General features: G+C 56.5%; 2 protein-coding genes across 4 annotated transcripts; one reads left to right on the top strand and one right to left on the bottom strand.

The window, feature by feature from the left end:
* Positions 1-932: 932 nt before the first annotated feature.
* Positions 933-15802, top strand: INPPL1 (inositol polyphosphate phosphatase like 1). Of its 2 annotated transcripts, none has more exons than XM_053924895.2 (29): positions 933-1065; positions 1918-2313; positions 4963-5026; positions 5118-5268; positions 5485-5605; positions 5857-5997; positions 6236-6329; positions 6437-6526; positions 6712-6810; positions 6925-7075; positions 7154-7260; positions 7546-7648; positions 7735-7931; positions 8243-8360; positions 8919-9015; positions 9190-9328; positions 9444-9543; positions 9643-9731; positions 10470-10551; positions 10679-10768; positions 11293-11406; positions 11530-11618; positions 11974-12061; positions 12146-12301; positions 12548-12626; positions 12719-12862; positions 14023-14695; positions 14930-15063; positions 15169-15802. In XM_053924895.2, the coding sequence occupies exons 2-29, from the start codon at positions 2117-2119 to the stop codon at positions 15257-15259; spliced, it is 3798 nt and encodes a 1265-aa protein (XP_053780870.1). In that variant the 5' UTR covers positions 933-1065; positions 1918-2116; the 3' UTR covers positions 15260-15802. The 2 variants fall into 2 exon arrangements, with proteins under 2 accessions (XP_053780870.1, XP_053780871.1); XM_053924896.2 differs by having other exon boundaries at positions 12722-12862.
* A 17-nt stretch (positions 15803-15819) lies between these two features.
* On the bottom strand, positions 15820-20629 carry PHOX2A (paired like homeobox 2A). 2 transcript variants are annotated; one of them, XM_024572581.3, is made up of 3 exons: positions 20240-20629; positions 17856-18043; positions 15820-16980 (listed from the first exon to the last, which is right to left on the bottom strand). In XM_024572581.3, the coding sequence occupies exons 1-3, from the start codon at positions 20454-20456 to the stop codon at positions 16531-16533; spliced, it is 855 nt and encodes a 284-aa protein (XP_024428349.2). In that variant the 5' UTR covers positions 20457-20629; the 3' UTR covers positions 15820-16530. The 2 variants fall into 2 exon arrangements, with proteins under 2 accessions (XP_024428349.2, XP_071077553.1); XM_071221452.1 differs by having other exon boundaries at positions 15820-17005; positions 17857-18043; positions 20240-20456.
* Positions 20630-27349: the final 6720 nt, after the last annotated feature.

Consider the following 27349-nt stretch of genomic DNA (forward strand, 5'->3'; position numbering starts at 1 on the left):
TCCCTCAAACCAGAGGTGACTGACGAAAGAAGACGGGCACAGACAGGAGCACGAGTTATTGGGTTCCAATTGGGGCCTGGAGACACTGATGGGTTCTTGAGAGGTCTCTTAGTTATTACATTTATCTAGTTTGGAAGGCCTCACAGAGCCCCTTCTATGTCCCAGGCTGTGCTCCAGCGGGATTAAGTCAATGCGTATTTGAAATAGAGTAAGGAGTTCGCCTGGGCTAACTCAGTTCTCAATTCAGCAAAGTGAAAGTTCTCTCCCAGGTTAAAGGGGAGTCTCCGACAGGGTTCCAGGAGTTGGCAGCACTAGGAGCCTGGCTGTGGGCCTGCGCCTTTAAGGAGCCAGGGGGTGGAGGGGCGGGGCAGGAAGCGAGCTCCCTGGAGGCGCAGCCACCGGCTAGGTCTTTTTTGGGAAGGGGTGGGGCAGTCCTCCTATAGGCCCCGCCCCCTTTCTACCCCCGCAGTTGCTGTCGCGCACTGGGCGGGTTGGGGAAGGGGTCGGGGTTGACGAAGAGACCGGGTTTGGGGAGCTCCCTATTCAGCATCCCGCCTATAAAGGCCGAAGTTTGTTGACTTGGAGGGAGTAGCTGGGGCGGGGGTGGGTGCTAATAATACCCGTCCCTTCAGCCACCGCTCTTTACAGTTTACACAGCTGTCACCTTTGGTACTCCTTAATTAATAATAAAAATAGCCGCCGTTCCGGAGCGTCTACTGGATGCCAGACCCTGTGCCGAGAGCTTTACAAGCACAGACCCTGTGCCGAGAGTCTGCCCTCATAACATGATCCCCATTCTACAGAGCGGGAAGGCGAGGCTCAGATTGGTGCAGTGACTTGCCCGAGGTCACAAGGCCGGTCAGTGGCTCCAGGATCTGGAAGCGGGCTGCAAGAGGCGGGGCGCGGGTGCTACCCCCGGCTCTGCTGAGAGCCGCGGGGGCGGAGCGGCGGGCGGGGCGGAAGCCGAAGGGGGGCGGTGTGGCGGCAGAGGATGGCCATCTTAAGTGGCCGCTGAGAGACTAGGGCCGTTTCCCCCGGGAAGGGGACATCCGAGCAGCCCAGGAGGTGGGGGTCTGAGTGCGGCGGCCGCGGCTCTGGGGAGAGGTCGGGAGCCCATGGGTCTGAGGGAACTTTCTCCAAGACGGGCAAGAGGAGGCCTGGTCTCGGACTGTGAACCCTTGAAGGCCCGGGCCTGCGGGTTTGGTAGATGGTGCCAGGGAACTTGGCTGAGAAGGGGGAAGGGCTCTGCCCAGGCTGAGAGGGGCTACCAGGGACAGTGTGTGGGGTTTCGAGGACACTGGATGTCATCTGGGGGTTTGTGGGGGATCGGATCTCTATGGAGGGGATGCTCCCACGGGGCTTGTAGGGGGCTGGACCCAGTGGAATTTGGGGTTCAGGTCTAAAGGGGGCTGGATTTCATGGGAGTTGAGGGTCGGGTCTGTTTGGATGATGAGGAAAGGGATGGGAGGAAGTTCATCGTGGGGTTCTTCGCGGGTTTTGGGAACTCGATTCTTCAAGGCTGTAGGAGAGACCAAATGAAAAGGATTGGGGGTGGAATCAGACGTCTATGGGAGTTAGGGGTCATAGTGCGATTATTGAAGGAAACTCGTTCTCAGGGGATGGGGCTGGGATTCCCGAATTGGGGGGCACAGGATGGGGGGATTTAGCCGTCTCAGGGGATATTGGCTGGAGCTCCTCGGGGTGATGATGGCGGGGCAGGATCCTTGTGGGATTTGGCGAGTCTGGAGACCGGCGGGAATGCGGGGGGCGGGGGCATAAACACCGCTGGGAAGAGCTTGGGGCAGGGGTGGTCAGGGCGGTGGGCCAAGCGGAGGGGGAGGAGGCTGGCAGCCAGCTCTGCGCTCCGCTCCTGCCCCTCCCCCGCCGCCTCTGAACAAACTTTTCTTTCTCTTCAAGTTGAGGCCGGCTCTGCAGGCGGCGGCGGCTGCATGGCAAACTAGGCGGGCTGCGCGGTGAACGGTGCCGGATCCCCAACTCGGCCGGCTCGCCGATCCTCAGACCCGCGGCCCGAGCTCAGCCCCAGCTTCAGCCCCTTGTGTGCCGGGGGTATGGTGCTGGGCGGTGGGCACGCGCGGCGCTAAGCCCTGCACGGGCCATGGCCTCGGCGTGCGGGGCACTGGGGCCGGGGGGCAACGGGCCCGGGGGCGCGCTGGGCAGCCCGGCCCCTGCGTGGTACCACCGAGACCTGAGCCGCGCTGCCGCCGAGGAACTGTTGGCCCGGGCAGGCCGCGATGGCAGCTTCCTGGTCCGAGACAGCGAGAGTGTGGCAGGCGCCTTCGCGCTCTGCGTCCTGTGAGTGGCGCTGGGGCTCTGGGCGGGGGGGTGGGGCAGAGTCTGGGGTTCCTTGAGTGTATGGGGAGGGCTTGGGACAATGGGACGCCAGCGCCCCCCAGAGTGGGGCCTTGGCTTTATATTAAAGCTGAGGAAGGATGCTGGGAGCACTTCCTTCCTGCTATGTGTCTGGGGGCATTTTCTGGGATGGTGAAGCAGAGTAAGTGCGGTCCTGCTGCCAGGGTGGCTGAAAGGGGGGGGGGAATGCAAGGAATCTCTGGCAGACCCCCTCAGGCACCGTCCAGGTAGAAGGAGCTGGAGGCGTGAGGATGTGCATTTCATGGTTGTGTGCAGTGCCGTTTATGCAGACATTGGGTACCTGAGAGGTAGGCATAGTTGGAATTGGGGCCAGAGGGATTGAAGGGGTGTGTGAGGATGGTCCGCAGCTCCCTTAGGGGGCCTTGCTGTGCCCCCAGGACTGAGGTTGGGGTCTGCCAGGCTGTGCGGGGCTGGGGCTGGGGCTGGGGGGCAGAGTGGTGTTGAGGAGAAGAGGGTGAGGCTGTATAGGGCCATGCCATTATTTTATGAATAAAGGAGTGAGTGTGTGTGCCCTGGCTCCCAGCTGCCCTAGCCCTGAGCTAGGGGTGCTGAGTGCAGGGATAGACTTGGCAGCTCTCTGAGTGGGCCTGGTCCTGTGCCTGTACCTGTCAGCCATGCATGGCAGTGGTTTTGGGGTGAGTTTGCACTTTTAGTTTTGGAATCTTCTCCTTGAGCTGCTCTGCACACCACTCATTCTGACACTGGTTGGACTTCTGGGGCCTCAGGAGTGGGAGGTGGTGAGTGGGAATCCACGGGGTTGCTTTGTTTATATCTAGTTGTGTTCCTTCTTAGCCTCATGAGCTCTCTCAAACCCCTATCCCTCCATCCCTTCTCCCTCTTTTCTCTTCGCAGCTTTGGGGGATGCATTCGCCTAGGCCAGTGGTTCTCATTTGGGATTGATTTTATCCCTCAGTGGACATTTGGCAATGTCCAGAGACATTTTTTGGTTGGTGCCACTGGCATCTAGTGCGTAGAAGCCAGGGATGCTGTTAACTATTCTATAAGCACAGGATAGCCCATCACAACAAAGGATTATGAGGTCCGAGACCTCAATAGTGCCGAGGTTGAGAAACCCTGGTGTAGGCAGTGAACCTGAGGCTCAGCCAGGAAGACTAAAGAGGAACAGCCTAAGCAGATGAATATCCTAGAGCCCTGCCTCCCAGCCTGCTCTGAGGCATACCCCCTAATTAGGGAGGGGAGGGAGGCAGGTGTTGGGTCAGCTGTCGAGTGGGAGGGGGACAGCTGGGCCTGTGTCTGGGTGAAGAACAGTTATTATCCCAGGAGGGGAAGAATCCTGGCTCCATTACCAGGAGAGGAGATGGGTAGGGTGAGGACCTCTGGGGGGTACTTCAGCTTTGCCAGCTGACTCTGGCTACTCCTTGGATTTCAGGAGCCTGGGAGTGGGCAATCAAAACCATACTTGCTTACCTGTGCACTCACCCACATGTACATGGGTAGCATTCAGGACGCGTCTCTGCGCTGGCTTTAAACTTTGCCTTTTACTTGCTTTGTGACTTTGGGCGAATCACTTTTCATCTGTGAGCCTTAGTTTCCTCTTCTCTACCTCAAAAGGTGAAGATTAAGTGAGGTCACATCTGTACTAAGTACTTGGCCTGTCACAGAGACAGGGCTCAGTTAATGGGATGCTATTATTGTTATAACAGAGGCCCACAGTCCACAAACCAACATACCCAGTCACACACAGACACCTGCATGGCTTGTATCCGGTTGGCAGCCAGGAGAGCCCTCAAAGGGGGCCTACTTGAGGGGAAGGGAATGCCCTGTGGCCAACGTGTGGGGTCTTCTCAAACAGGCATTTGGTCCTGACACTCCCTCCTGCCAATACGCACGGGCCTGGCTGACTCCCTCAGGCAAGCCTACCCTGAGGTGTGGCTGCAAAGAGTCTTCCAGCCCCAGTGAGTATGGCCTGCGCCACCCAGGCCTGGCTCAGCTGTCACCTGCTCAGCTGTTGCTGCCATCTGTCAGCACCCCTCTTGCCCCTCCTCAGTTTGGGGCTCCTAGAGACCTGGGTCTACCATAGGAGGCCCCTTTAGGTGATCCCAATTTCTTGGTGTCTGGGGAAAGGGGTAGAAATCCTTAGGATGATTCCCCCACACTCCCCAGCAAAACTGCCCCAGACACAGCCAACTTCAGCAGAGCTAGACACCAACATAAACACAGACAGCAGGCACACGTGTGTTAGCACATCGCCCATGCATGCAAACAGTGGTTACCCAGGCTTCTGAGGACTCTTAATCTGGCGGGGGGCCCAGACTGGTACCAGAGCCCAGAGGGGCTGTTTAGACAGCTGTGGAGGCCACAAAAGAGCTGCCTGTTGCTTGTGGAGACTATGTAGGTCTGGGGGTGGGGGGGGATTCCTGCTTGTTGGTGACACTAGCAGAACAGACATGGACTGGCCCCATCATTAACCCTATGCAGTCTGGGGAAATGGTTTTAGGGAAGCCAAGCTGGAAGGGCTGGGGGCTGAGCCCAGTGGCAACAGGAGAAGGTACCTTGGGGCTTAGATGCTAGCTTGGGAGTGACAGATTCTGACCTCTGCCTTGCTATCAGGTATCAGAAGCATGTGCACACCTATCGAATTCTACCTGATGGGGAGGACTTCCTGGCTGTGCAGGTAGGACCTTGGACCCTGACTCCTGACTTTGATTCCAGCCAGTGGCTTGGGATTGGCTGGCTGACCCTTCTCCCACCCTTGCTGGCCCCAGACCTCCCAGGGTGTGCCCGTGCGCCGCTTCCAGACCCTGGGCGAGCTCATCGGCCTGTATGCCCAGCCCAACCAGGGCCTCGTGTGTGCCCTGCTATTGCCTGTGGAGCGGGAGCGAGAGCCAGACCCACCAGACGACCGCGATGCCTCAGGTGCCACTTGGTGTGCAGTGTGCAGCCCTGCCCTACCCCATGTTCAAATCCTACCTGCTTCTTTCCATCCTGTTTTTTCCACCTGCCTTCCCTAAAGCTATGGTGCCAGGGCCCTTTACCCCCTTTCCATGGAAGCGTGTGATCACCGTAGCATTCCCCCACACTTCGCTGAGGGCGGGAGGCCCAGATGGATGCCCCATTGACCCCTGTCCACAGATGGGGAGGACGAGAAGCCCCCGCTGCCCCCACGCTCTGGCTCCACCAGCATTTGTGCTTCTATGGGGCCCAGCAGCCCCCAACCAGCCCCTGAGACGCCTGCAACTCCGGCTGCTGAGAGGTAAGATGCTAGCCCCCTGCACTGAGTAGGAAGTCCCTTTCTCTTCTGAGAACTGTGTTCTCACCAAAGGTGGGGAGACTTAAGCCCCAGCCCCACTCCCAGGGGCCCCCTCTCCCATCTCAGCCCCAGAGACAGACACCCTGATCCGTGGCACTCTGGTTATCACCAGCACTGTCTCCTCTGGGGATAGGATAGGGGTGCTGGGACAAGGCCAGCAAGACCTCTACTGACTTCTTAACCCCTCCTCACAGTGCTCCCAATGGGCTGAGCACTGTCTCGCACGAGTACCTGAAGGGCAGCTACGGGCTGGACCTGGAGGCTGTTCGGAGCGGAGCCAGCAACCTGCCCCACCTCACCCGTACCCTCGCCACCTCATGCCGGAGGCTGCACAGGTACCTGGGACATCCCACACCGTGCACTGCACCCTTCCCTTTGACCTTTCCTCACCTGTTCCCCTTTGCTGCACAAATGCCGGGACCTCTGACCTCTGGTCCTGAACAGGGCACCAGTCATTACCTCCTGACTTTTCCTCACCCGAACCCTTGTGTCCTCATGGCGGAGGCTGAAGCACCCCTTCCCTGTAACTGGATTGAGGTGAGGAGTTCTTCTGACCTGATGTCTCCCCGCTAGTGAGGTGGATAAGGTCCTGTCTGGCCTGGAAATTCTGTCCAAGGTGTTTGACCAGCAGAGCTCGCCGATGGTGACCCGCCTTTTGCAGCAGCAGGTGGGAGTGTAGGGACATCTTTGGGGAATGGGTTCATGTTCTGGGGCTGAGTTGGGGACCCTCTTCATGGTGGCCTCATGTACAAGCCTTATTCTTTCTCACTGCAGAACCCACCACAGACTGGGGAACAGGAACTAGAGAGCCTGGTGCTGAAGCTGTCCGTGTTAAAGGACTTCCTGTCAGGCATCCAGAAGAAGGTGACCTGGCCTCTGACCCCTCATCTACCAGTCCCTGACCACTCACATGGACCTAACTGGTCTCAACCCTGAATCTTTAGTTTAGTGTTGACCCCACCTCAACGGTGCCCCTCCTAGCTGCTGCCTTCTGACCTTGTCCCCTGCCCTCCCATGTTCCCTGACCTTGCCCTGCCCTTCTCCTCCAGGCCCTGAAGGCCCTACAAGACATAAGTTCCACAGCACCCCCGGCTCCCCTGCAGCCATGCACGCGTAAGGCCAAGACCATCCCTGTGCAGGCCTTTGAGGTACATGGCAGGGGGCACCAGGCGGGGCCTCACGGGTCAAAGGACAGTTGGAGATGAAGGGGTTGCTGCCTGTCCCGAGGTCTTTTCAGCATTTCCTTACCTCTCGACCTGCAGGTGAAGCTGGATGTGACCCTGGGTGATCTGACCAAGATTGGGAAGTCACAGAAGTTCACGCTGAGCGTGGATGTGGAGGGCGGGCGGCTAGTGTTGCTGCGGAGACAGCGAGACTCGCAGGAGGACTGGACAACCTTCACGCATGACCGAAGTGAGCTGGGGCCTGACCTGGGAGGGGTGGACAGGGCCTCAGAACACAAACCAGTGTGACCCATTCTCCATCTCCTAGTTCGCCAGCTCATTAAGTCTCAGCGTGTCCAGAACAAGCTGGGCGTCGTATTCGAGAAGGAGAAAGACCGGACACAGCGCAAGGACTTCATCTTTGTCAGTGCCCGGGTGAGCAGCAGATGGGGCCATGCCCTTGCGGATGGCGGGAGACCTCACGGATAGGAAGAGAAGGGACATGTGACGTAGGCCCGTTGGGGGTGGGTCTGACAGGGCAGAGAGCATGTGGATTTAAATATTCATTAAACGAATATGTACTAAGCATGAGCTATATAGTGGCGAACCAGACAGGCACAATCCCTGTCTCAAGGTACCTGCTACCTACCTAGCAGGGTGTCCCTGGAATGGGGATTCCCTGGCTGTTCACCTGCCTCTCACTGGCTGCTGTCCCACCAGAAGCGGGAGGCCTTCTGCCAGCTGCTGCAGCTCATGAAGAACAAGCACTCAAAGCAGGATGAGCCTGACATGATCTCTGTCTTCATAGGCACCTGGAACATGGGTGAGGCCTGGCGGCGGGGGCCGAGGTGGGAGGGGGAAATGCCCCAGAGCAGGGGCCTGACTGCTCCCCATCACCTCCACCTCCAGGAAGTGTGCCACCTCCGAAAAATGTGACATCTTGGTTCACATCGAAGGGATTGGGGAAAACCCTGGATGAGGTCACAGTGACCATACCCCATGACATCTATGTTTTTGGGACCCAGGAGAACTCGGTGGGTGACCGAGAATGGCTGGACCTGCTACGCGGGGGCCTCAAGGAGCTCACAGATTTGGACTACCGCCCGGTGAGGGGGGTCATCTTGTCCTGCCCCCCTTTCCTCACACACCACCCCATACTGTCCTGCTTGACATTATGGTGACCCTGGGGAACACAACTTGACTGGCTGTTCTTCTGGTCCATGGGATTACCCTTTAGGAGAAGTAATCTGAGTTCTTCATGCTGTGGGAGGGTCTGTTTCTCTTCAGCTCCTCAGAAAAAAGACAGCAGGTCTTCCTGTCCTATGCCTGCTAGAACACTATGCAGCGTAGGCTGGGGGGAGGGGCTGCGAACAGTGGCTGAGCTCCGGGCAGAGGTGACTCTGTACCCCATCCCCAGATTGCCATGCAGTCACTGTGGAACATCAAAGTGGCTGTGCTGGTCAAGCCAGAGCACGAGAACCGCATCAGCCACGTCAGCACGTCCAGCGTGAAGACTGGTATTGCCAACACCCTGGGTGAGCAGAGTGGGTGGGGTCCCTCTGCCCACACCTTCTGCTTCCTCTCCAGCCCAGTATCTCCCCATTCTGTGTGGTCTCAGCTTTTCCATATGTAGAACTCTTTGAACTTCATAAAGTGTGCTCACACTCTAAATCTCTTCCAGCCCCCTCGGGAAGGCAGGCCAGGATAATTACCTCCATCTCGTAGATGATAAAACTCAGGCCCAGAGTGACCTGTCCACAGTCACACAGCTAGTACACGATGAAGCCTGGCGTAGTGCCCAGGTCTATCGGTTTGCAGGCCAGAGCTCCTCCAGGGTGGAATCTGCCTAGAGTCTGCAGGATCACCCTTGGGATTCCTGTATCTCCAGGGACTCTGCTCGCACATGCAGACAGACTGTGCCCCATGGGGATCCCCAGGGAAGGTGTGGGTGTGTGTTCAGCGGCCTGCCTGTTTTCTAGCATTGAGGGTGGGGGAGTTGGGAGAACTTTCCCACTGCTGCTTTGATGGGCAGAAGGGGGAGTTGGGAGCTCTCCGAGGGTGACTTGGGCCTTTTTTTCTTGTTGTCCTGACAGGAAACAAGGGGGCCGTGGGTGTCTCCTTCATGTTCAATGGCACTTCGTTTGGCTTTGTGAATTGCCACCTCACCTCGGGAAATGAGAAGACTGCCCGGTGAGGGGGTACCTTCCAAAATAGTCTCTTCACCCTCACCCCTATTTACCTGAGGTCTATTCCCTCTCCCATATCCCAGTCCATGACCCACTTATATCCCTGTCTCCAGAGGCCCCCCTCTCCCTTATTCCAACTCAAGACCCCTCTGTCTATCCTTGACTTTCCTCTGTCCAGGCGGAACCAGAACTACCTGGACATTCTTCGGCTGCTCTCGCTGGGTGACCGCCAGCTCAATGCCTTTGACATCTCTCTGCGTTTCACTCACCTCTTCTGGTTTGGGGACCTCAACTACCGCCTGGACATGGATATCCAGGTGCAGGCAGGACCCAGAGGGTGGCTGGTAGGGTGTCCGGGCCGCGAGTCAGATGGGCTCTCAACTCTGGCTGTGGCTCAGGGGAAAGTCTCCAGCCTTTGTGTCCTCACCCCAGGAGATCCTGAATTACATCAGCAGGAAGGAGTTTGAGCCCCTGCTCAGGGTAGACCAGCTTAACTTGGAGCGGGAAAAGCACAAAGTCTTCCTCCGATTCAGTGAGTGTGGGCCCAGTAGGAGGTCTGAAGGCCCGAGATCTGTGATATCCCTGAGTCCTTACCCCACCCTGACCCCAACCTGTCCCCCGCCTTCTCTAGGTGAGGAGGAGATCTCCTTCCCGCCCACCTACCGCTACGAGCGGGGTTCCCGGGACACATATGCCTGGCACAAGCAGAAACCAACTGGGGTGAGTAAGGAGAACAGGGTGTGTCTTAGGAGACCTCCAGGGCTGCAGTGAATCAAGAGTGTTTGTGGGACCCTGGCTGTGTGGCTCAGTGGATAGAGTGCCATCCTGCAAACCAAAGGGTTGCTGGTTCGATTCCCAGTCAGGGCACATGCCTGGGTTGTAGGCCAGGTCCTCTGTTGGGGGTGCATGAGAGGCAACCACACATTGATGTTTCTCTCCCTCTCTTTCTCCCTCCCTTCCCCTCTTTCTAAAAATAAATAAATAAAATCTTTTAAAAATATAATAATAATTTAAAACGTATCTGTAGGACCCTGACTGTGTGGCTCAGTGGACTGAGCGCCAGCCTGCGAACCAGAAGGTCCGTCACCAGTTGATTCCCAGTCAGGGCCCATGTCTGGGTTGCGGGCTGGGGCTTAGTTGGATGTGTGCAAGAGGCAACCGACTGATGTTACTCTTGCTCATCGATGTTTCTCTCTCTTCCTCCCTTCCCCTCTCTCTGAAAAGAAATAAAACCTTTCTTTAGAAAAAAAATGAGTGCTTGTGGAGTCAAGGGTGTAGACCTCTGCAGTTACCCCTCCGGTGCCCGTGGCCCCTCTGAGGCTGTGAGGGCGACACGCAGTGCAGTGAGGATCCAGGGAAAGGCGTGGGGCCCCCATTGGCCCTGGGGGAGGGAGGGGCTTGCGCTGAGCAAACCCCTGCTGTCAGCCCTGACCATGCTGCCTTCATCCCTTGCCCCAGGTCCGGACCAACGTACCTTCATGGTGTGACCGGATTCTCTGGAAATCCTACCCCGAGACCCACATCATCTGCAATTCCTACGGTCAGAGCCGCACAGACAGGGTGATGGGTGATCCCGGGCAGCGTCCGTCCTGACTCTGCTCCAGCTTTGTGGGGAGCACTGGGTGAAGAGCTTTCCCCTGAGCCCCCATACCTGTCCCCCTCTCTAGGTTGCACCGACGATATTGTCACCAGTGACCATTCCCCTGTGTTTGGGACATTTGAGGTTGGAGTTACCTCTCAGTTCATCTCCAAGAAAGGTGACTGTTCTGGATGTGCTTGTGGATGTGGCGTACGTCTGGGTAGGCGCAGGTGGAGGCCTGGGATATGCATGGGTTTGAACATACGTGTGCATGAACATACCCATACATGCAGGAATGTCTCTGAAAACGATTTGTGAGGGTGTCTGTGTGCCTGGGTCATTGTATGAGGTACATGCCATGAATATGTGGGTGTACATGTGTGTTCGTGTCTGCCTGGGGCCACATGTGTGCCCCTGAATGTGCCTGGTGGTGTGCATCATTGGTGGGCAATCCCTGAGGCATTCTGGTCCCCAGCCCCTTCTTAGGTGGCCTCTCATCCTTGGGTGGTCCGTTTGCCCCTGTCCAGGGCCTGGACTTTGGTGTTTCCCTAGTGGCGCCTTGGGACTGGGGAGGCCACTCCTAGCCTTTCCTCCTGCTCTGCCAGGGCCCCTGACTTCCTGTCCTGGGGCCCAGTCTCTCTGTCCTGCTCCTCCCGTCACCCTCTCAGCCCTCCTGTCTGCCTTCCTCCCTCTGCCCCTCAGGGCTCTCAAAGACTTCAGACCAGGCCTACATTGAGTTTGAGAGCATCGAGGCCATTGTGAAAACAGCCAGCCGCACCAAGTTCTTCATTGAGTTCTACTCCACCTGCCTGGAAGGTCAGAAAGGGCCCGGGGCTGGAGTGGGCCAAGGCGGGGTGGGAGGCCAGAGGTACGCAGCGCAGCCAGCCCCTGGTTAGGGGGAAGGAGGTGGCACTCAGGTGTTTCCCACCTCCACCCCAGAGTACAAGAAGAGCTTCGAGAACGATGCCCAGAGCAGTGACAACATCAACTTCCTCAAAGTGCAGTGGTCTTCACGCCAGCTGCCCACGGTGAGGCTAAAGGCAGGGCCTGGGCTTGTGGGTGAGGGCAGAGTGCACGCGTCTGTGGGTGCCAGGGGGTGGGGAGTGGGCATGAGTGAAGAGAGGGTGTTTGCTTTATTTGGGGCTGTGGGACCAATTTACAGTTTGCTCATTCATTTAATGAATGAATTAGTTACAATGCTCTTAAGTTCTTTGAAAGGCCCCTGCAGGGTTGTGTCTTCTACATGAAGGATTTAGGACCTCTCCTGAGGCAGCTGAGTTGAGTGGGAGCGATCATGCACCAGCCGGGGGGCAGGGGTGAGTGGTGTCAGGCAGGAGGGGGTGGTGGGGACTTTGTTCCTCACTGTGCCTCTCTACTCCCCAGCTCAAGCCAATTCTGGCTGACATCGAGTACTTGCAGGACCAGCACCTCCTGCTCACAGTCAAGTCCATGGATGGCTATGAATCCTATGGTGAGGAGCAGGGGGGATGCCAAGGACCACAGGAAGTGAGGCGGGGCCTAGAAAGGTTTGGCAGCGTGTTGGTTTGCCCTTCAGGGGAGTGCGTGGTGGCACTCAAGTCCATGATTGGCAGCACAGCCCAGCAGTTCCTGACCTTCCTGTCCCACCGCGGCGAGGAGACAGGCAACATCCGTGGCTCCATGAAGGTGCGGGTGCCCACCGAGCGCCTGGGCACCCGTGAGCGACTCTACGGTGGGGGCTCCATCGGGAGGGGTGTGGGGCCTGAGTTGAGGTGGTGTGGGCAGGCCCAGGAGGGAAGGACTGGGGTGCGGGGTGGGCATGTTGGAATCCCTGGACTATAATATTGGGGAGTTCTGCAGCCATGACTGGGAGTGGGCCTGCCCTGAGGAGTAGCTGGGAAAGGGCTGGAAGGTCAGTAGGTGTCTGGGACCCAGGACCCCGGGTCCCCTCTGAGTCACCTTTCCCTTTCTCCCCCAGAGTGGATCAGCATCGATAAGGACGAGGCAGGAGCAAAGAGCAAAGCTCCCTCTGTGTCCCGAGGTGGCCAGGAGCCCAGGTGAGCTGGCGCTGCATTGGGTGTCATGTGAAGGGGTGCCTGGGGGTTTTGGTGAGCCCCTACTTCACCTCTCCTGCCCTGCGCACCGCTAGCAGGTCAGGGAGCCGAAAGCCAGCCCCCACAGAGGCCTCCTGCCCGCTGTCCAAGTTATTTGAAGAACCAGAGAAACCACCACCAACTGGGAGGCCACCAGCCCCACCTCGAGCTGCTCCCCGGGAGGAGCCTTTGACCCCCAGGTGAGAGAAGAACCCATCATCTTCCCCACCCGACTTCATCCATCACTATGCCTGGCTCTCAGGGTCCCCCTGGGGATTGTCTGCTTCTCAGGTGCCCTGCCACCCCACAGCTGGAGGTGCCAGGGCCCTGTGCCTGTGGCCACTCTGGCCAGGCTGGCCTCCCTTAGGTGTGGCTCTCTGAGTCACGGAGCAGAGCCAGCCTTTCCTCTCAATTCTGCCCTGAAAGGTGGAATTAGAAGTTGTTTCTGCAACAGCTCTCCATGTGAACAGAATTAGTCTGAGCCTCCTGAGCAGAGAAGGCACACGCCTCAGCTCGGGACTTCCCCCTGTGCTTTCGGCGGAGCACCGTCCTACAAAGTACGCACCCTGGAAATGGGTTTGTGGTCAAAGGAGTTTGCGAGATGGTTCTTGCTAGATTCTTTTCTTAGATATTCCCAGTACACGTTAGTATTAGCAAAATCTCTGAGCATGTGGACCAGAAGGAAACCCTTTTTCAACTCTGTTGACATAGTTTTCCAAACTTAACAGGCCAGGAAACTTCTTTTCCACATAGTGACTATTAATACCCTGGGGAGCTGCTGTTCTGTGCATCGTACTTTGGGAAAGTGAGGCTTACTTTCCAATTACACCCCCTTGTCACTTGAACTTAAATAAAAACTCGTAGGTCCAGTTTGCTGCTTTCTCACTCATCTTCAGCTGTTAGCAGTCATCCTGGCTTCATCGCCAGGCTTGTGTAGAACTACCCTGCATTCCTGAGTAAGATGCCTCCTTACAGGGTCCTTACATCTGTCTCAGATGCCTCCAGTGGTTTTTCCAAACCAGGCTGGTCATTCTTATTACAGGCCCATGTTGCCCTGCCTCCTGGCACCTGCTTTCACTGCTTTAAGCTCAGGTTTCAAAGTTACAAAGTCATAAAAGATCTGAGAATCTTAGCGAGTGAGACATGGAAGTTTAGGTGTTATTCTTTCAACTCTTTCTGTTCGCTGATTTTAGAGAGAAGGGCAACAAGGGCCAGAGGGGGAAAGCGATGTGCTCAGGATCACATGCAAGACTGGGGTCCATGTCTCACTGGCTCCCAGTCCGGTTTTCCTTCTGCAGCACCCACTACCTTCACTTGGCGGCTCTGTGTCCTGACCTAGTTATCCTGCTCCCCAACCCAGGTTGAAGCCAGAGGGGGCTCCAGAGCCTGAAGGGGTGGCAGCTCCCCCACCCAAGAACAGCTTCAATAACCCTGCCTACTACGTCCTGGAAGGGGTCCCACACCAGTTGCTGCCCCCAGAGCCACCTCCGCCTGCCAGGGCCCCTGTCCCATCCACCACCAAGAACAAGGTGGCCATCACAGTACCTGCTCTACAGCTTGGGCGCCACCGGCCTCCCCGTGTGGGAGAGGGGAGCTCATCAGACGAGGAGTCGGGGGGCACACTGCCCCCTCCAGACTTCCCACCCCCACCACTGCCGGACTCGGCCGTCTTCCTGCCGCCAGGCTTGGACCCTCTGCCGGGGCCAGTGGTCCGGGGCCGTGGTGGGGGTGAGGCCCGTGGCCCACCACCTCCCAAAGCCCATCCGAGACCCCCGCTGCCCCCAGGCCCCTCGCCCACCAGCACTTTCTTGGGAGAGGTAACCAGCGGGGACGATCGCTCCTGCTCAGTGCTGCAGATGGCCAAGACACTGAGTGAAGTGGACTACGCTCCTGCGGGGCCTGGCCGCTCAGTGCTCCTGCCAGGCCCCCTGGAACTGCAGCCACCCAGGGGCCTGCCCTCAGACTATGGCCGGCCTCTCAGCTTCCCTCCACCCCGAATCCGAGAGAGCATCCAGGAGGACCTGGCAGAGGAGGTGTGTGCGCCAGGGGTGGGTGGCTGTGTGTACGTGAGCTGTGTGCTTGCCCGTGGACTGTGGTACCCTTGAACCCCACCATGCAACACTCTGGTGTCCTCTGCCCTGAGCTGGGCACTAGGGAGTTGGGGAACACGTGGAGCCCCAGATCGTGCCTGCCTTCCCCCATCCCATAACATGTGGTAGAATGTGGCTGTCCTTCAGTGCTCCCCCTGACACACCCTCTTCCCTCAGGCTCCGTGCCCGCAGAGCGGGCGGCCTCCTGGGCTGGGTGAGGCGGGCATGGGCGCCTGGCTGCGGGCCATCGGCTTGGAGCGCTATGAGGAGGGCCTGGTGCACAATGGCTGGGATGACCTGGAGTTTCTCAGGTAAGGGTGGGGCTGGCCCCTGGGGTGTGGCGGGGGGGGGGGGGGAGCTATGGGCTCTCTGAACCACCTTGCCCATCTCCCAGTCTCTCTTACCCCTTCCTACAGTGACATTACAGAGGAGGACCTGGAAGAGGCTGGGGTGCAGGACCCAGCTCACAAGCGCCTCCTTCTGGACACCCTGCAGCTCAGCAAGTGACAGTGGTGGAACTGTGGAGCTGCGAATTCAGCACCCCTCCCTCCCTGAACGAAGACACAGCCATGGCCCGAGTTGAAAAGTTATGAGGAGTGGGGCAGTACCTCTCTGCATATTTATTGGGGATCTGAGTTCCCCACTGCCCAATCACTTTGGAATGCCCTGGTTAGGACATCCTACCCCTTGCCTTTTACACCCTGGGCACCAGAGATCAGTTGCCCTGGTTATTCTGGTGCTCTCCTCCCTTTCTGGACCCCTCCTCTCAGCCTCAGGGGTGCCCGAGGGGTCCATTTGGGTACGCCTGGGTCCCCACTTTCACCACTGTTTCCTTTGGCCTGAACCACAGCCAGAGGGGCTCAGCTAGGACCTCTCCCCAAACCTCACTCTGGGGTGTCCATCCGGAAATGAAGGAATAGCCCGAGGACTGGGCTGGGGTTTATTTAAGCTTTTCTCTGTGGGTTTAGGGAGGGCGATCACTTTAATATTATTGGGGTCTGTTGGAAGTGGGGGGTCAATCTCTGCCATAAAGTGCCAGTTTGCTTAGTTCTTGCTGTCTCCTGGTCTGTGTGTAGCAGCCTCGGGTCCTCATGCAGGCAGCCAGCCCACCCCTATCCTGGGTGCTCAGAGGGGTTACCAGCATGATGTCTCCAATAAATTAAGTTTTATTTGGATTGAGCAAAACTCACCTCAATAAATTACAAGTTTTTCAAAGGAAAAGAACAACAACAACAACAGAACAATCAGGAGGAAACCCCTCTGTCCCGTTGCCCTGGCAGCCCCTCCACTCTCCTAAGGAGCCTGCCCTCTGCGCCAGGCTGATTGCCAGGTGGGAGGAAGCAGAGGGACAAATTGGTGGGGTCCTTCAGGCTGCTGGTTATCCTGGCTTCCCTTGCCTGGGCGGGGAGGGGGGCATCGAAGTGAGGTGACCGAGCCTGCTGTAGGGTGAGAGGAGGGGCCCGCTGTTCCTCCTTGAGGACCCTCCCGTTCAAGCACAGTTAGGGACAGGCAGTTACTTGACCCCAGTTCCAAAGAAAGACGTGCCAGAAGGGCTTCCGCGCTGTCCTGGGGGAGGGGTTCCAGTGAAAAGCACCCCGCCGTGCTGGGCAGGGGGTGGTGAGGACAAGAGTGGCCCTGACTTGGTCTCCAAACCTGGGGAGGGCACACGCAGGGGTCAGACACGGCGGGAGGGGCGGGAGGTGGGGAGGGACCCGGTCAGGTCTTGGAGGGGCAGGGGCATCTCTGGGGCCAAGCCCCGAGCCTCCGGAGCCCAGCCGCTAGAAGAGATTGGTCTTCAGGGTGGGTCCGGGCTTCCGGTGAAAGGAGGACAGGACCCCCGAGAAGGGCCCGGGCCCCGGCTCCGCCGGCTGCCAGGCCTTAAGCAGCTCCGCCGCCCCCGCGCCCGGCCCGCCGCCCCCACCGCCTGCCACGCTGGCCCACAGGGGGCCCTTGAGCGGCTGTGGCCCCGGGCCGGGCCCGGGCCCGGAGCCCAGGGCGGCGGGCAGCGGGCTGGGGCTCAGGCGCGGGCTGGCCAGGCCGGGAGCGGAGGGAGGCGGCAGCGACGCGGTGCTGTCGGGCGTGGGGCTGCACGTGGACTCCTTGGAGTCGTCGTCCTCGGACGAGCAGCGCGCCTCGCCCTTTTTGGCGCCCGCCGCGCCGGCCGCACCCTTGGCGCTGGCCGCTCGCTCCTGTTTTCGGAACTTGGCCCGGCGGTTCTGGAACCAAACCTGCGGGCATAGGGGCCGGTCAGCCCGGGGCCGCAAGGCGCTAGTGAGACTTCGGTCCGGAAGGGGCCGGGTCAGGGTGATCACCAGGCTTCCGAACGTGGCCCCTCCGTCCTCCCCGCTCAGCTGGTTGCCCTCCTCGCTTCTCCTCCTCCACGCGCCCTTCCTCCAGGTCCTTAGGGTCTTCCCCTTAGGATCCGCTCACCCGTGGACCCTGCTGAAGGGGACTCCGCCTCGGCTCTTCTCTTCACCCAAGGTCCTGTCACCCAATTCCCTCCTACAAGAAGCTCCGGAGTGCCCGCCCGGAGTGTCCCAGGGCGGCGGAGAGCGGCTTAGGACACTAAGAGAAACCTTTTGTCTCCAGTAAAGGCGGGCCAGCTGGACATCTGTCCTCAGATTTGTAAGACAGACATCAGAGTCCGCCCTGCACCCGGGCTCGCTAGGCTCTGGAGCTTTTCACAGCTGCAGGGCTGGGGATGGGACCTGGCTATCCCCCACTCCATCTTGCTGGGCCCTGAGGCCCCCTGCGGCATCCCACCACCCACTCGGCCTCCGTTCTGGCTTCCCAAGCACCACTCTGCAGGCCCGGCCCTACCAGGGGGACGCACGAAGGGAGATCGTGCGTCTGCCCAGCTCGGCTCTCCCCAGGGCCTCAGGTCTGCCAGGTCCTGCTCCCGCGGCTTCTCCAGGCTGCCCGTCCTCTCCTGCCAACTACTCCCGCCTGCATCTGGCCCCTGGACCTACTTAGCTCTCTGCCTGCAGGCTATACCTGCCCTTCACCAAGTGAGGCCCCTTTGTCCCGCAGTCCCGCAGGTGTGGGGCAATAACCCCCAGCCCTCTTTGAGCACACACTCCCGTACACGCGCGCGAACACGCACCTGCACGCGAGCCTCAGTGAGGTCGATCTTGAGCGCCAGCTCTTCCCGCGTATAAATGTCCGGGTAGTGAGTTTCTGCAAAGACACGCTCCAGCTCCTTGAGCTGCGCACTCGTGAACGTGGTGCGGATGCGCCGCTGCTTGCGCTTCTCGTGCAGGCCCGACGGTTCCGGGAAGAACTTGTAGGGCACTATGGGTTTGTGCAGGAGGGGGAGCAACCGGGATGGGAGCGTGAGGGGCCGCTTCAGCCTGCTGTGTCCTGCCCCTAAAGGGATCGCTCACCACCTCCCGCCCCTGGCCTGGCACCTGGGCCTTGTCCCCTCAGCCTCGGATGGAGAGTCTCCCCTATCCCTTGCTGGAGCCAGCAGGGGTGAAGGCGGACACGGCACAGTGAGATCCAAAAAGCAGTATCGAGGGAACCAGAATCTGACCCTCCTGCCAAGGCCGCTGACCTGTCGTTGGCACTCGCCCTGGTCCCTCCACCTCCCACCAGTCCACCAACCCATCTGACCAGCCCATCAGCGTGTCTCTCCCTCAGTGAGTACCCCGCCTCCATCCCACCCCCCTTGGCTTCAGGTCCTGCCCTCCCACCCTAGCCTTGGCTGGCTATCAGGTTTCAACAGCTCTCCAGTAAGCCGTCCTGGATCTCGCTGGTGACTGAAACTCCCCTGCTTGGGTCTACTTTCAATCCTGCCATAGGCTCTCCCAGTGTATGGGTCTGGCCTCCTCTATCCCGCCATCGCTCTCCTTCCCAGGCCTCATTCCCTTAGCTCCATCTCACACCCCAGTCTCTTCCAGGAGTCCCCTTCTCTTCCTCATGGCGCCACCCACATCTCTCTCCAACTCCTCCCTTCCGGGCCATCTCTTGGTGCCCTTTGGGAATTGTCCTTGTTTCTCCCCACCCAGGTTCCTCCATCTTTCCTTTGACTTTCTTCTTCCTCCCAGGCACCCCTCTTTTTTCCCCAACAGTCCCCAAGCCGGTCCCACCCTTCCTCCTCACTCCCTTCCCATCACTGTCTCCCATCGCTGTCTCCCATCTACCCCATCCCAGCCCCTGCCACCCCACAGACAGTGTTTCTGACACTGTCTCCCCATCCCTCTCCCCAACCCCCAGTCAGGTCTCCATATTTCCCAGGGGTCCCCAGTGTCTTTCATCTTTGTCCCATCTCCCTATTTCTCTGTCTCCTGCACCACATCCTAGCCCGTCTTCCTCATCTGTTTCCATCTTCCTTCGTCCCCATCTCCCGTACTTCCTGTCTGCACCAGCTGGTTCTTATCTCCATGTCCCGAGCCCCCTGGCCCCCTTTCTCCCCGGGTCCCAAATCTCTCCATCTTGGCTCACATTGTTCTGTACCTGTCCCTATCTCCCCACCTTAGAACTCCATTTCTCTGGTGCCCATCTCCCCATCTTCTTTCTCCATCACCCCACTCCCCATCTGCATCAGGCCCAGAGAACCCAATCTCCCCATCCCTGTTCCATATTCTGGCTCCATCTCTCTGGATCTCATTTCTCCTAATCCAGGTCCTCATCTCACCATCCCCGCCAACCCCCCCCCCCCCCCAAGGCCCCAGTCTCCTACTTGGGTCCCAATGGGCTTCCCAGGAAGGAAGGAGACAGGGAGATTGGGTGGGGCAGAGTGGACTGCAATTGGAGGGATGGGGATGGGGGAGAGGCTCCGTGAGGCTGAGGGTTCAGATGGGGACTGGGATCAAGAGGCCTGGGGCTTTAGGGAAAGCTTCCGGGTTCTGCAAGACTCTAGCTGGGGCAGTCTCCAGGGGAAATGGCAAAATGAAAGTGGCTTAATAACCCGGGCACACTTTTCTTCAAGTCATGGAATAGGTTTCAGTAGTGGAAGAGGGTTTGGACACAGGCGGGATGGATCAAAAACCAGGCAGGAGGGACCTGATGGTCCTGGGACTCCAGGAAGCTTTTCATCAGGGCAGCTGAGCTGCTGCTGTAAGGGTCTTTGCTGGAGATCAGGCATGCAATGGGGTGGGGATGATAAGGATGGGAGTGGGTCTGATTAAACTGAGCCTGGAGCAACTTCCAAGGATCCTGGGTTGAGAGGTTTGGTGGTCAGTCTTTGCAGGTGGGGACAGGAGGGCCTGGTAAAGGGCCTGGGGCTGAACCAGCTGCCTGTTTCCTTGACTCTGAGAGCGTGGGATAGGAATGTAGTAGCCGGGAAGGGTAAGTGGGTGGGGTTCAGCTCTGCCTGGGGTAACCTTGTTTTACAGGGGGGCTGGGGGCCCGGCCAGGCATTGGAGGGTTTGGCCAGGACCAGGGATGGTGGCGGCTGTAGAGGACTGTCTCACCACTTTCCAAGTAGGGAAAGGGCTGGGGGTTCCACAAGGTTTGGAGGAAGAATTGGGCTGGGGCTGGGCTCACCTGCCGAGTAGGGCGCGGGCTGGTGGTCGCGTAGAGCCCCAAGTGCGCAGTTGGAGGAGCCGAGCGCGGGGCAGGGAGGCCCGGCGGTGGGGAAGGCGGGCCGCAGGGGGCTGTATTGGAAGCCTCCGGGCTGGCTGCAGGCGCCGAAGTCACCGTAGGCGGACGCCTCCATGGCCGCCACGCACGAGTCGTACGAATTGAGGTAGGAGTAGTCCATCGGCCCGGGGGGCGAGGATGGGGGCCTGGCCGGGCCGGGTCGGGGTCGGGGTCCCGGAGCGGATGCGGGTCGAGATGGGGGTTCGAACGCCAGACGCCAAGGACCTGAGTCCGGCTCTGAGCGCCCACGAGTCTGCCCGCCCCGTCGCGGCCGCGTTCCACCTGGATGCAGTGCCAAGTGCAGCCCTGCTCTGCCCGCGCGCCTTTTAACGCGCAGGATCCCGTGGAGGGGGCGGGGCGAGCTCCCCGGGGCGGGGCCCAGGGAGACCTAGGCCCCGCCCCTAGCCACCCGGACTCACCCCCCACCCATAAAGGTCCCCACCACCCTCTGATGGTTCCGGAGGTTCCACACGGGGCTGCACGGGGTCCCCACTACTAGAGTCCCCATCTCGCCCCAATCCTGACCAGACCTTTGGTCTCCATGCATCGTGCCAGGCCAGAAGGTCTCGACCCCTTTTCCCAGCTTCCCCACCTGCGGCCCCGCAGAAGGGAGGGGAGAGGGGCCCGGCAGTGCTCGTGTGAAGAAGTTAATTCAATTCATCCAGATAACTGAGTTATTCGGATCCAGCCCCTCGGCCCCGCCCCCAGCAAGGTTACTCCCGCGGGGACAAGGAGGCTGCCCAGGAGGGGGGATGGAGACAGGGCCAAGGAAGAGACAGAGCCTGGGATGGGGACGTGGATAAGGAGAAGCGACAGAGACGAAGACAGGAAGAGAAAGGGACAAGACAGATACAGGTACACAGATGGAGACAAGGATGAGACACGAACAAGAAAGGGGGATTGGAGACAGGGGCAAGAGGAAGACAGGGACAAAGATGGAGAAAAAGGTGACACATGGATTTGAGAAAATTGGGCGTGGAGAAAGGGACAAGGCAGAGACAGGAGACAGGTTAAGAGGCAGAGAGGGACAGAGAAAGGGAGGGAGGCGGCACAGAGACAGAGAAGGCACGAGGGTGAGACTTGGACGGAAACAAGGGTTGTGTTGGAGATGAGACAAAACAGGGCAGTGAGAGTGACACAGGCACGAACAGAGGGACAGTGTCAGAAAGACAAGGCCAGGGACAGACGCAGCGGAGGAGCCGAGGCTGAGGGGCAGAGAGAAAGCGCCTTCGGAGAGCCGAGCCCCTGCGCCGGCGTGCCCAGGGGGTGGAAGGACTGCGGTGCAGGCGCCTGGCTGCAGCCGAGGGAGCGGAGCGGGTCGCCCGAGCGGAGGTCCCTCTATGCTTCTGACTTGTTCTAAAGACGCACGACCTTGTTCTGAACCTTCAGAACCCGCCCCGCCTGTCCCCGTCCCAGTCCTCCTAGCTCAGTCCTCCTCCCCACCGCCATCGGGTGGACCCTCCGGTTCCCAGCGCCTACCGCTCAGAGTGTGTGATGGATGTCTGGACAGGCAGTAACGGAATGACACCTTTTCTCTCCCTCAGCCTCTTACCTCCCTTCCCCAGAGAACCTTTTCTTCCCCAGGAAAAACACCGAGACTCAGTCTGGACCCGGCCCTCGCGGCACTCAGCCACCGGCACCTCCGCTGTGGGACGATGAGACACAATACTTTCCAGGAGAACAAAACCGAGAAGTCTTCTGCCCCAACAGCTCACCTGACGTGGATTGGACAGCTTCCCCGCCCAGTCCCCAGCTTCCTCTACCAAGATCTTGACTGGTCCTGCAGATGGGGGAGTAGACACCCAGCAAGAAGCCAGGGGAGGGGCACCCTTATTACCCAAGTGCTTGGGGTGGGAGAAGGGCTGCCAGAACACACCCGCACCCCCCACTTTACTAGCTCAGTGGGGCACACACGCACCCTCAGATCATCCACTTCTTTGGCCACCCATTCTTTGCTTCACACAAGGACTCCTCCATGCCTGGGGGTTCTTTGAGGTGTTTTCACTAATTACTTTTTTTAGGTCTAAAACTTATAGTAAAACAGCTTCAAAAAAGTCCTCTCACTGATGTGTGAGGTTCACCTCTCTTCCTTGACAACATCCTCTGCAGGGAGCCAGAAGGCTCTCAGAACTGGGAAATCCCAGGAGGCTCTCCTTACACCTCCAGTGGCTCTCCATTGCCCTTAGGATCAAATCCAAGCCCACACTCTGAATAGTGTCTGGCACATAGTAAACATATAAATAAATTATATAGAAGTGACCCCCCCACTTCTCCCCATCACCAAGTGACTGAGCCCTGTGAGGCTAGACCTAGAGCACAGGGTGGCCAGGCTTCTCTGGCCTGTTACGCATGACACTTGAATGTGTAATCAGAACACAGGCCCCTACTTTGCCTGGCAGCATCACCTCTTCTCTGAAGATTTCTGAAGATATTAGGCCCTGCAGAGTTACCCATCCTGACCCCTTAATTTTTGCAGATGAAGACACTGAGGCCCAAAGAGGGCTCCTGTAGGAAGAGTGGAAGTAAAAACAGTGGGCATGTGTCAGGGTGGGAGGATTCCGCCCCTCCCCCCCACCCCTACCACACACAGAGCTGCAAGGCAAAAAGAAACCTGGGGAAGTGTATGGTAAGGGCTCTCCTTTTTCTTCTGCTCTGATGCCAGCTCTGACACTAACTTCGTCTGTGAACCTGGACAGTGGAAGCACTGTGAGAATGGATGAGGAAGGACCCATGTGCTGGAGAACTCTTTCTGCTTGTGGTCTTTTAAAAAATGGTAGCCTGGGACTACCACCTTACTCCTACGAGCAGCCCTGTCTTAGCCTTCCTTCAGAACTCTGAACAAGGATCTCCTGGGCTCAAGGGTGTGGCCCCCATGCTGATTTATTAATCCAGTGCCCCCCTTGTTGGTCCTTCTGTCCTATGATGGGAGAACATGGAGCCGTGGCATCTCCCTACCACTGAAATACCATCTTCTTGCGCTTTGAAGAAATGTCTTCAGTGTCATCATTGTACAACTATGATTGGAAGCCAAACTTGATCAGACATCCATGTCTAACTTCTTTTTTTTTTTTAAAGATTTTATTTATTTATTTTGTGGGGGGAGAGGGAGAGAGAAATGGAGAGAAATAGCAATGCATGGTTGCCTCTTGTGCGACCCCCACCAGGACCTGCCTGCAACCCGGGCACATGCCCTCTTGGTTCACAGGCTGCGGGCTGGCGCTCAATCCACTGAGCCACACCCCCCAGGGCCCATGTCTAACTTCTGTTAAGGGGTGGAGCTTACCTATCAGTGAAAAGTTAACCATTGTCTGGTCCTGCTTAAGAACCCTGGAACTCCTCTCAACCCCATTTATCTACCAACTTCATAAGCAGAATACCACTACCTGCACCTCCCACCCCTATTCTCAGATCCCTGTTCTTTCCTGCTAGGACTTCCTGATCTAAGGTGGGTCGGAGGCAAGCATATGAACTGTATATTCTCTCAACCTGTTCATCAGAACCCAGAGTCTTTTGTTCTCTCCCTTATGGGAACAACACCTGTTGACCTTTTCTTCCCACTAATACCTTAGGCTACCCAGCCTTCAACTAATTTCCATTTTTGTTTTTAGCTTCTAATTTTAGGGCTCTCCAGGACCAAAAATATTCAGCCCTCAGGGATCCCCTGAAGAATGAGGAAAGATCTTCATTCAGTTCTACAATTATTTTTGGAATGTCTGATCTATGATGGAACTTCATGGGGCACTGGCCACACAGGGATACATTAATCCTGGGTGCTATCTTTAAGGATCTCCCCATCTGGGGAGCACATGGGCTCTCATCTATAGGGAGGGTCTGTCCGGAATGTTTCAGTCATCTGGAAAAGAGAATGGCATCTAGGAGTCAAGGTGAGCTTGCTCCTTTATAAAAAAAGAGAGTGGGGGAAGGTTTGACCCTACCAACCATGTCATACATTGGCAAGCTTATCCAAGTTATTGTATGTGGGAAGGGACCCGCCTACAGGCTGCCATAGTGGACATCTATGGTGTGGTCAGCCCAGCACAACTTTTCTGTTGGGAACTGTCTCCTCCATTCATACGGCTACCCAGGGAACCATTGTTCTTACATAAGCCTACCCTCAGCTCTAACTGGTCCAGGTGTGTACCTGTCCAAAGACCAGTCAATAAAATCCTTAATAAGTTTTTTCTTACTTGAATTGAGAAACAAGTTGTCTCTTTGGAATGGTGAGACTATAAATGTAAAATTCAGGAAAAGTTTGCAACCATGTTCCCTGTCATTAAAAGAAGGAAGGTTGTCTGTGATGAAGAAATAATGAGTAAGAAGTTGAGGCAGAAGATATAGAGACTCATGTTAGAATTAAAGAGCCCACTCTAAGTTATCCCTTAGACATTCTTTTTTTTTTTAATTTTATTTATTTACTTTTAGAGAGAGGAGAAGGGAGGAAGAAAGAGACGGAGAGAAACATCAGTGTGTGACATCTATCAGTTGTCTCTCACGTGCCACCAACTGGGGACCTGGCCTGCAACCCAGGTATGTGCCCTGACTGGGAATCCAACCGGTCAACCCTTTGGTTCACAGGCCGATACTCAATCCACTGAGCCACACCAGTCAGGGCTAGACATTCTTATTCTTTTTACAAAGTAGTTGTTAATCCTTTTAATGGATTTTGTTATCCAACACATTTTTCTTCTTTTTTTGAATAGTTCATTCTAATTGTATTTTTCCCATTATCATTATCTAATAGTTTTTCTTTATGTTTACTCTACTTCAAATTGGATTTCTGTTACTTCCAAACAAAGAGGTTCAAATAAAAGATTGGTATAAGGTAGGTAGTCATGCAAATGCCAGACCCTGAAATACGGACCTGGCCCTGCTGGATGCAGGGGGGTGCAGTGAGACTCTCTCCTTTCGGAGCCCAGAAACGGAATGTCCTTGTTAGGAAATAATGAAGTAGCTGGGAACACTACTGCATGTTGCCTCTTAGAACTTGACCTCAGCTTTCCCCCTTGCCCTCTAGTTGCAACTTCAGAAGTTTAAACAGGAAAATGATAAAATATTGGAGTATACTGCCCACATTTGGCAACCTCAGGAAAGTGCTTCCAGGCGGGGATGAGCGGATAAGGAGCAGCATGACTGTTGGTATGTGACTCTGGTCGGGAAATCTCTGCCTGTGGCTGGCAACCTGAGGTTGCAGTAGGTGGATAATAGTCATATGCTTTGCGGCCACAGCCAAGTTCTCTGCCACATCCTAAAGTGAATGCATTGAGTAGAAAGTAGTGAGCGTCTGAGAGGTGAAATGAAATTTGGGAAGATCTAGAGGAATTAGGGAAGTGTGAGTCTCCCAGTCTTTCTTGGCAGCCAGGCCTGACAGCAGAAAAGAGTTGACATTTACTGTATTTTGCTGTGTCTAATGTGCACCCTCAGTTTTGTGCGCTTTATACAGGGGGTTATTATACCCATTAAAAAAATATATTTCTTTTAGCCCTGACTGGTATGGCTGAGTGGACTGAGTGTTGGCCTGTAAACCAAAGGGTCACTGGTTCAATTCCCAGTCAGGGCACATGCCTGGGTTGTGGGCCAGGTCCCCAGTTGGGGGTGTGCAAGAGGCAACCAGTTGATCTTTCTCTCACACATTGATGTTTCTCTCCCTCTCTTTCTCCCTCCCTCCCCTCTCTCTAAAAGTAAATAAATAAAATTTAAAAAATCTAAAATATTTTTTAATTGTTGTTCAAGTACAGTTGTCTCCATTTTCTCCCCAGCACTGCCCCCTAATCCCAGCCATCCCAACCTCCCACCCTCGATCCTACCCCTCTTTGGCTTTGTCCTTGTATCTTTTTTAAAAAAAGATGTTATTTATTTAATTTTAGAGAGGGGGGAGAGAGGGAGAAAGAGAGGGAGAGAAACAGCAATGTGTGGTCACCTTTCATACGCCCCCCACTGGGGACCTGGCCTGTAACCCAAGCATGTGCCCTGACTGGGAATTGGACCAGAGAACCTGTGGTTCACAGGCGGGTGCTCAATCCACTGAGCCACACCAGCCAGGGCCCATGTGTCCTTTATACATGTTCCTTGACAGCCCTTCCCTTTTTTCCCCATATTATCCCCTCCCACCTCCCCCCTGGTTACTGTCAGTTTGTTCTTAATTTCAATGTTTGTGGTTATATTTTGCTTGCTTGTTTGTTTTGTTGATTAGATTCCACTTATAGGTGACATCATATGGTATTTGTCTTTCACTGCCTGGCTTGTTTCACTTAGCATCATGCTCTCCAGTTCCATCCACGCTGTCGCAAAGGATAGGAGCTCCTTCTTTCTTTCTGCTGCGTGGTATTCCATTGTGCACACGTACCATAGTTTTTTGACCCATTCATTTACTTATGAGCACTTAGGTTGCTTCCAGCACTTGACTATTGTAAATTGTGCTGCTATGAACATTGGGATGCATAGGTTCTTTTGAATTGGTATTTCAGGATCCTTAGGGCATAATCCCAGCAGTTACCACTGTGATTGATGTACACCAATCACAGTCTAAGCTAGGGAATCTGCAGCTGAGGCAGTAGGAACGCAGGGACTATAAGAATTCCCTCCAGAGCAGTGTGGCTGCAGTGAGATCTAGTTCTAGGTGCCGTGGGTGGGTCCCTGCGGAGCTTTGGCAGCACTGTGGGCCAATGTGCAGCATTGTGCCAACCATGTCACCTGTGCAAGGGGCACATGTGTCCTCATGGAGACGACAATACAGCTTAATTGAGGGCATCGTTTCTAGGTGTGTGGCTCTGTGTCTTGTCCTCCAGTCATTCCAGCAACTCTCTGAGATATTTAATATGTTTTATGGATTTAATATATTTAATAAAACTATTTTCTGCTTAAACAGGATGGAATTAGTTTCCGTTTTTATGTCTAATGACTCTGATGTAGAAAGTGGGACTAGCCTGATGGGCACATCGGACTCTCAGAGAACTGGCTGCAATCTGGGAATAGTTATGTGACCTGATTGGGATTAAAAGGCAGTGAAAATCCAGA

This window comes from Desmodus rotundus, chromosome 5 (assembly GCF_022682495.2).
Source record: "Desmodus rotundus isolate HL8 chromosome 5, HLdesRot8A.1, whole genome shotgun sequence".
NCBI lineage: Eukaryota > Metazoa > Chordata > Mammalia > Chiroptera > Phyllostomidae > Desmodus > Desmodus rotundus.

Excerpts from the sequence above, each read along its gene's own strand:
- INPPL1 (XM_053924895.2), top strand. The coding sequence starts at position 2,117 with ATGGCCTCGGCGTGCGGGGCACTGGGGCCGGGGGGCAACGGGCCCGGG. Across the intron at positions 6,330-6,436 it reads CCCGCCTTTTGCAGCAGCAG|AACCCACCACAGACTGGGGA; the intron begins GTGGGAGTGTAG and ends TTCTCACTGCAG. Across the intron at positions 7,649-7,734 it reads CATAGGCACCTGGAACATGG|GAAGTGTGCCACCTCCGAAA; the intron begins GTGAGGCCTGGC and ends CTCCACCTCCAG.
- PHOX2A (XM_071221452.1), bottom strand. The coding sequence starts at position 20,456 with ATGGACTACTCCTACCTCAATTCGTACGACTCGTGCGTGGCGGCCATG. Across the intron at positions 18,044-20,239 it reads GCCCGCGCCCTACTCGGCAG|TGCCCTACAAGTTCTTCCCG; the intron begins GTGAGCCCAGCC and ends ACAAACCCATAG. Across the intron at positions 17,006-17,856 it reads CTCACTGAGGCTCGCGTGCA|GGCTGACCGGCCCCTATGCC; the intron begins GGTGCGTGTTCG and ends CTTGCGGCCCCG.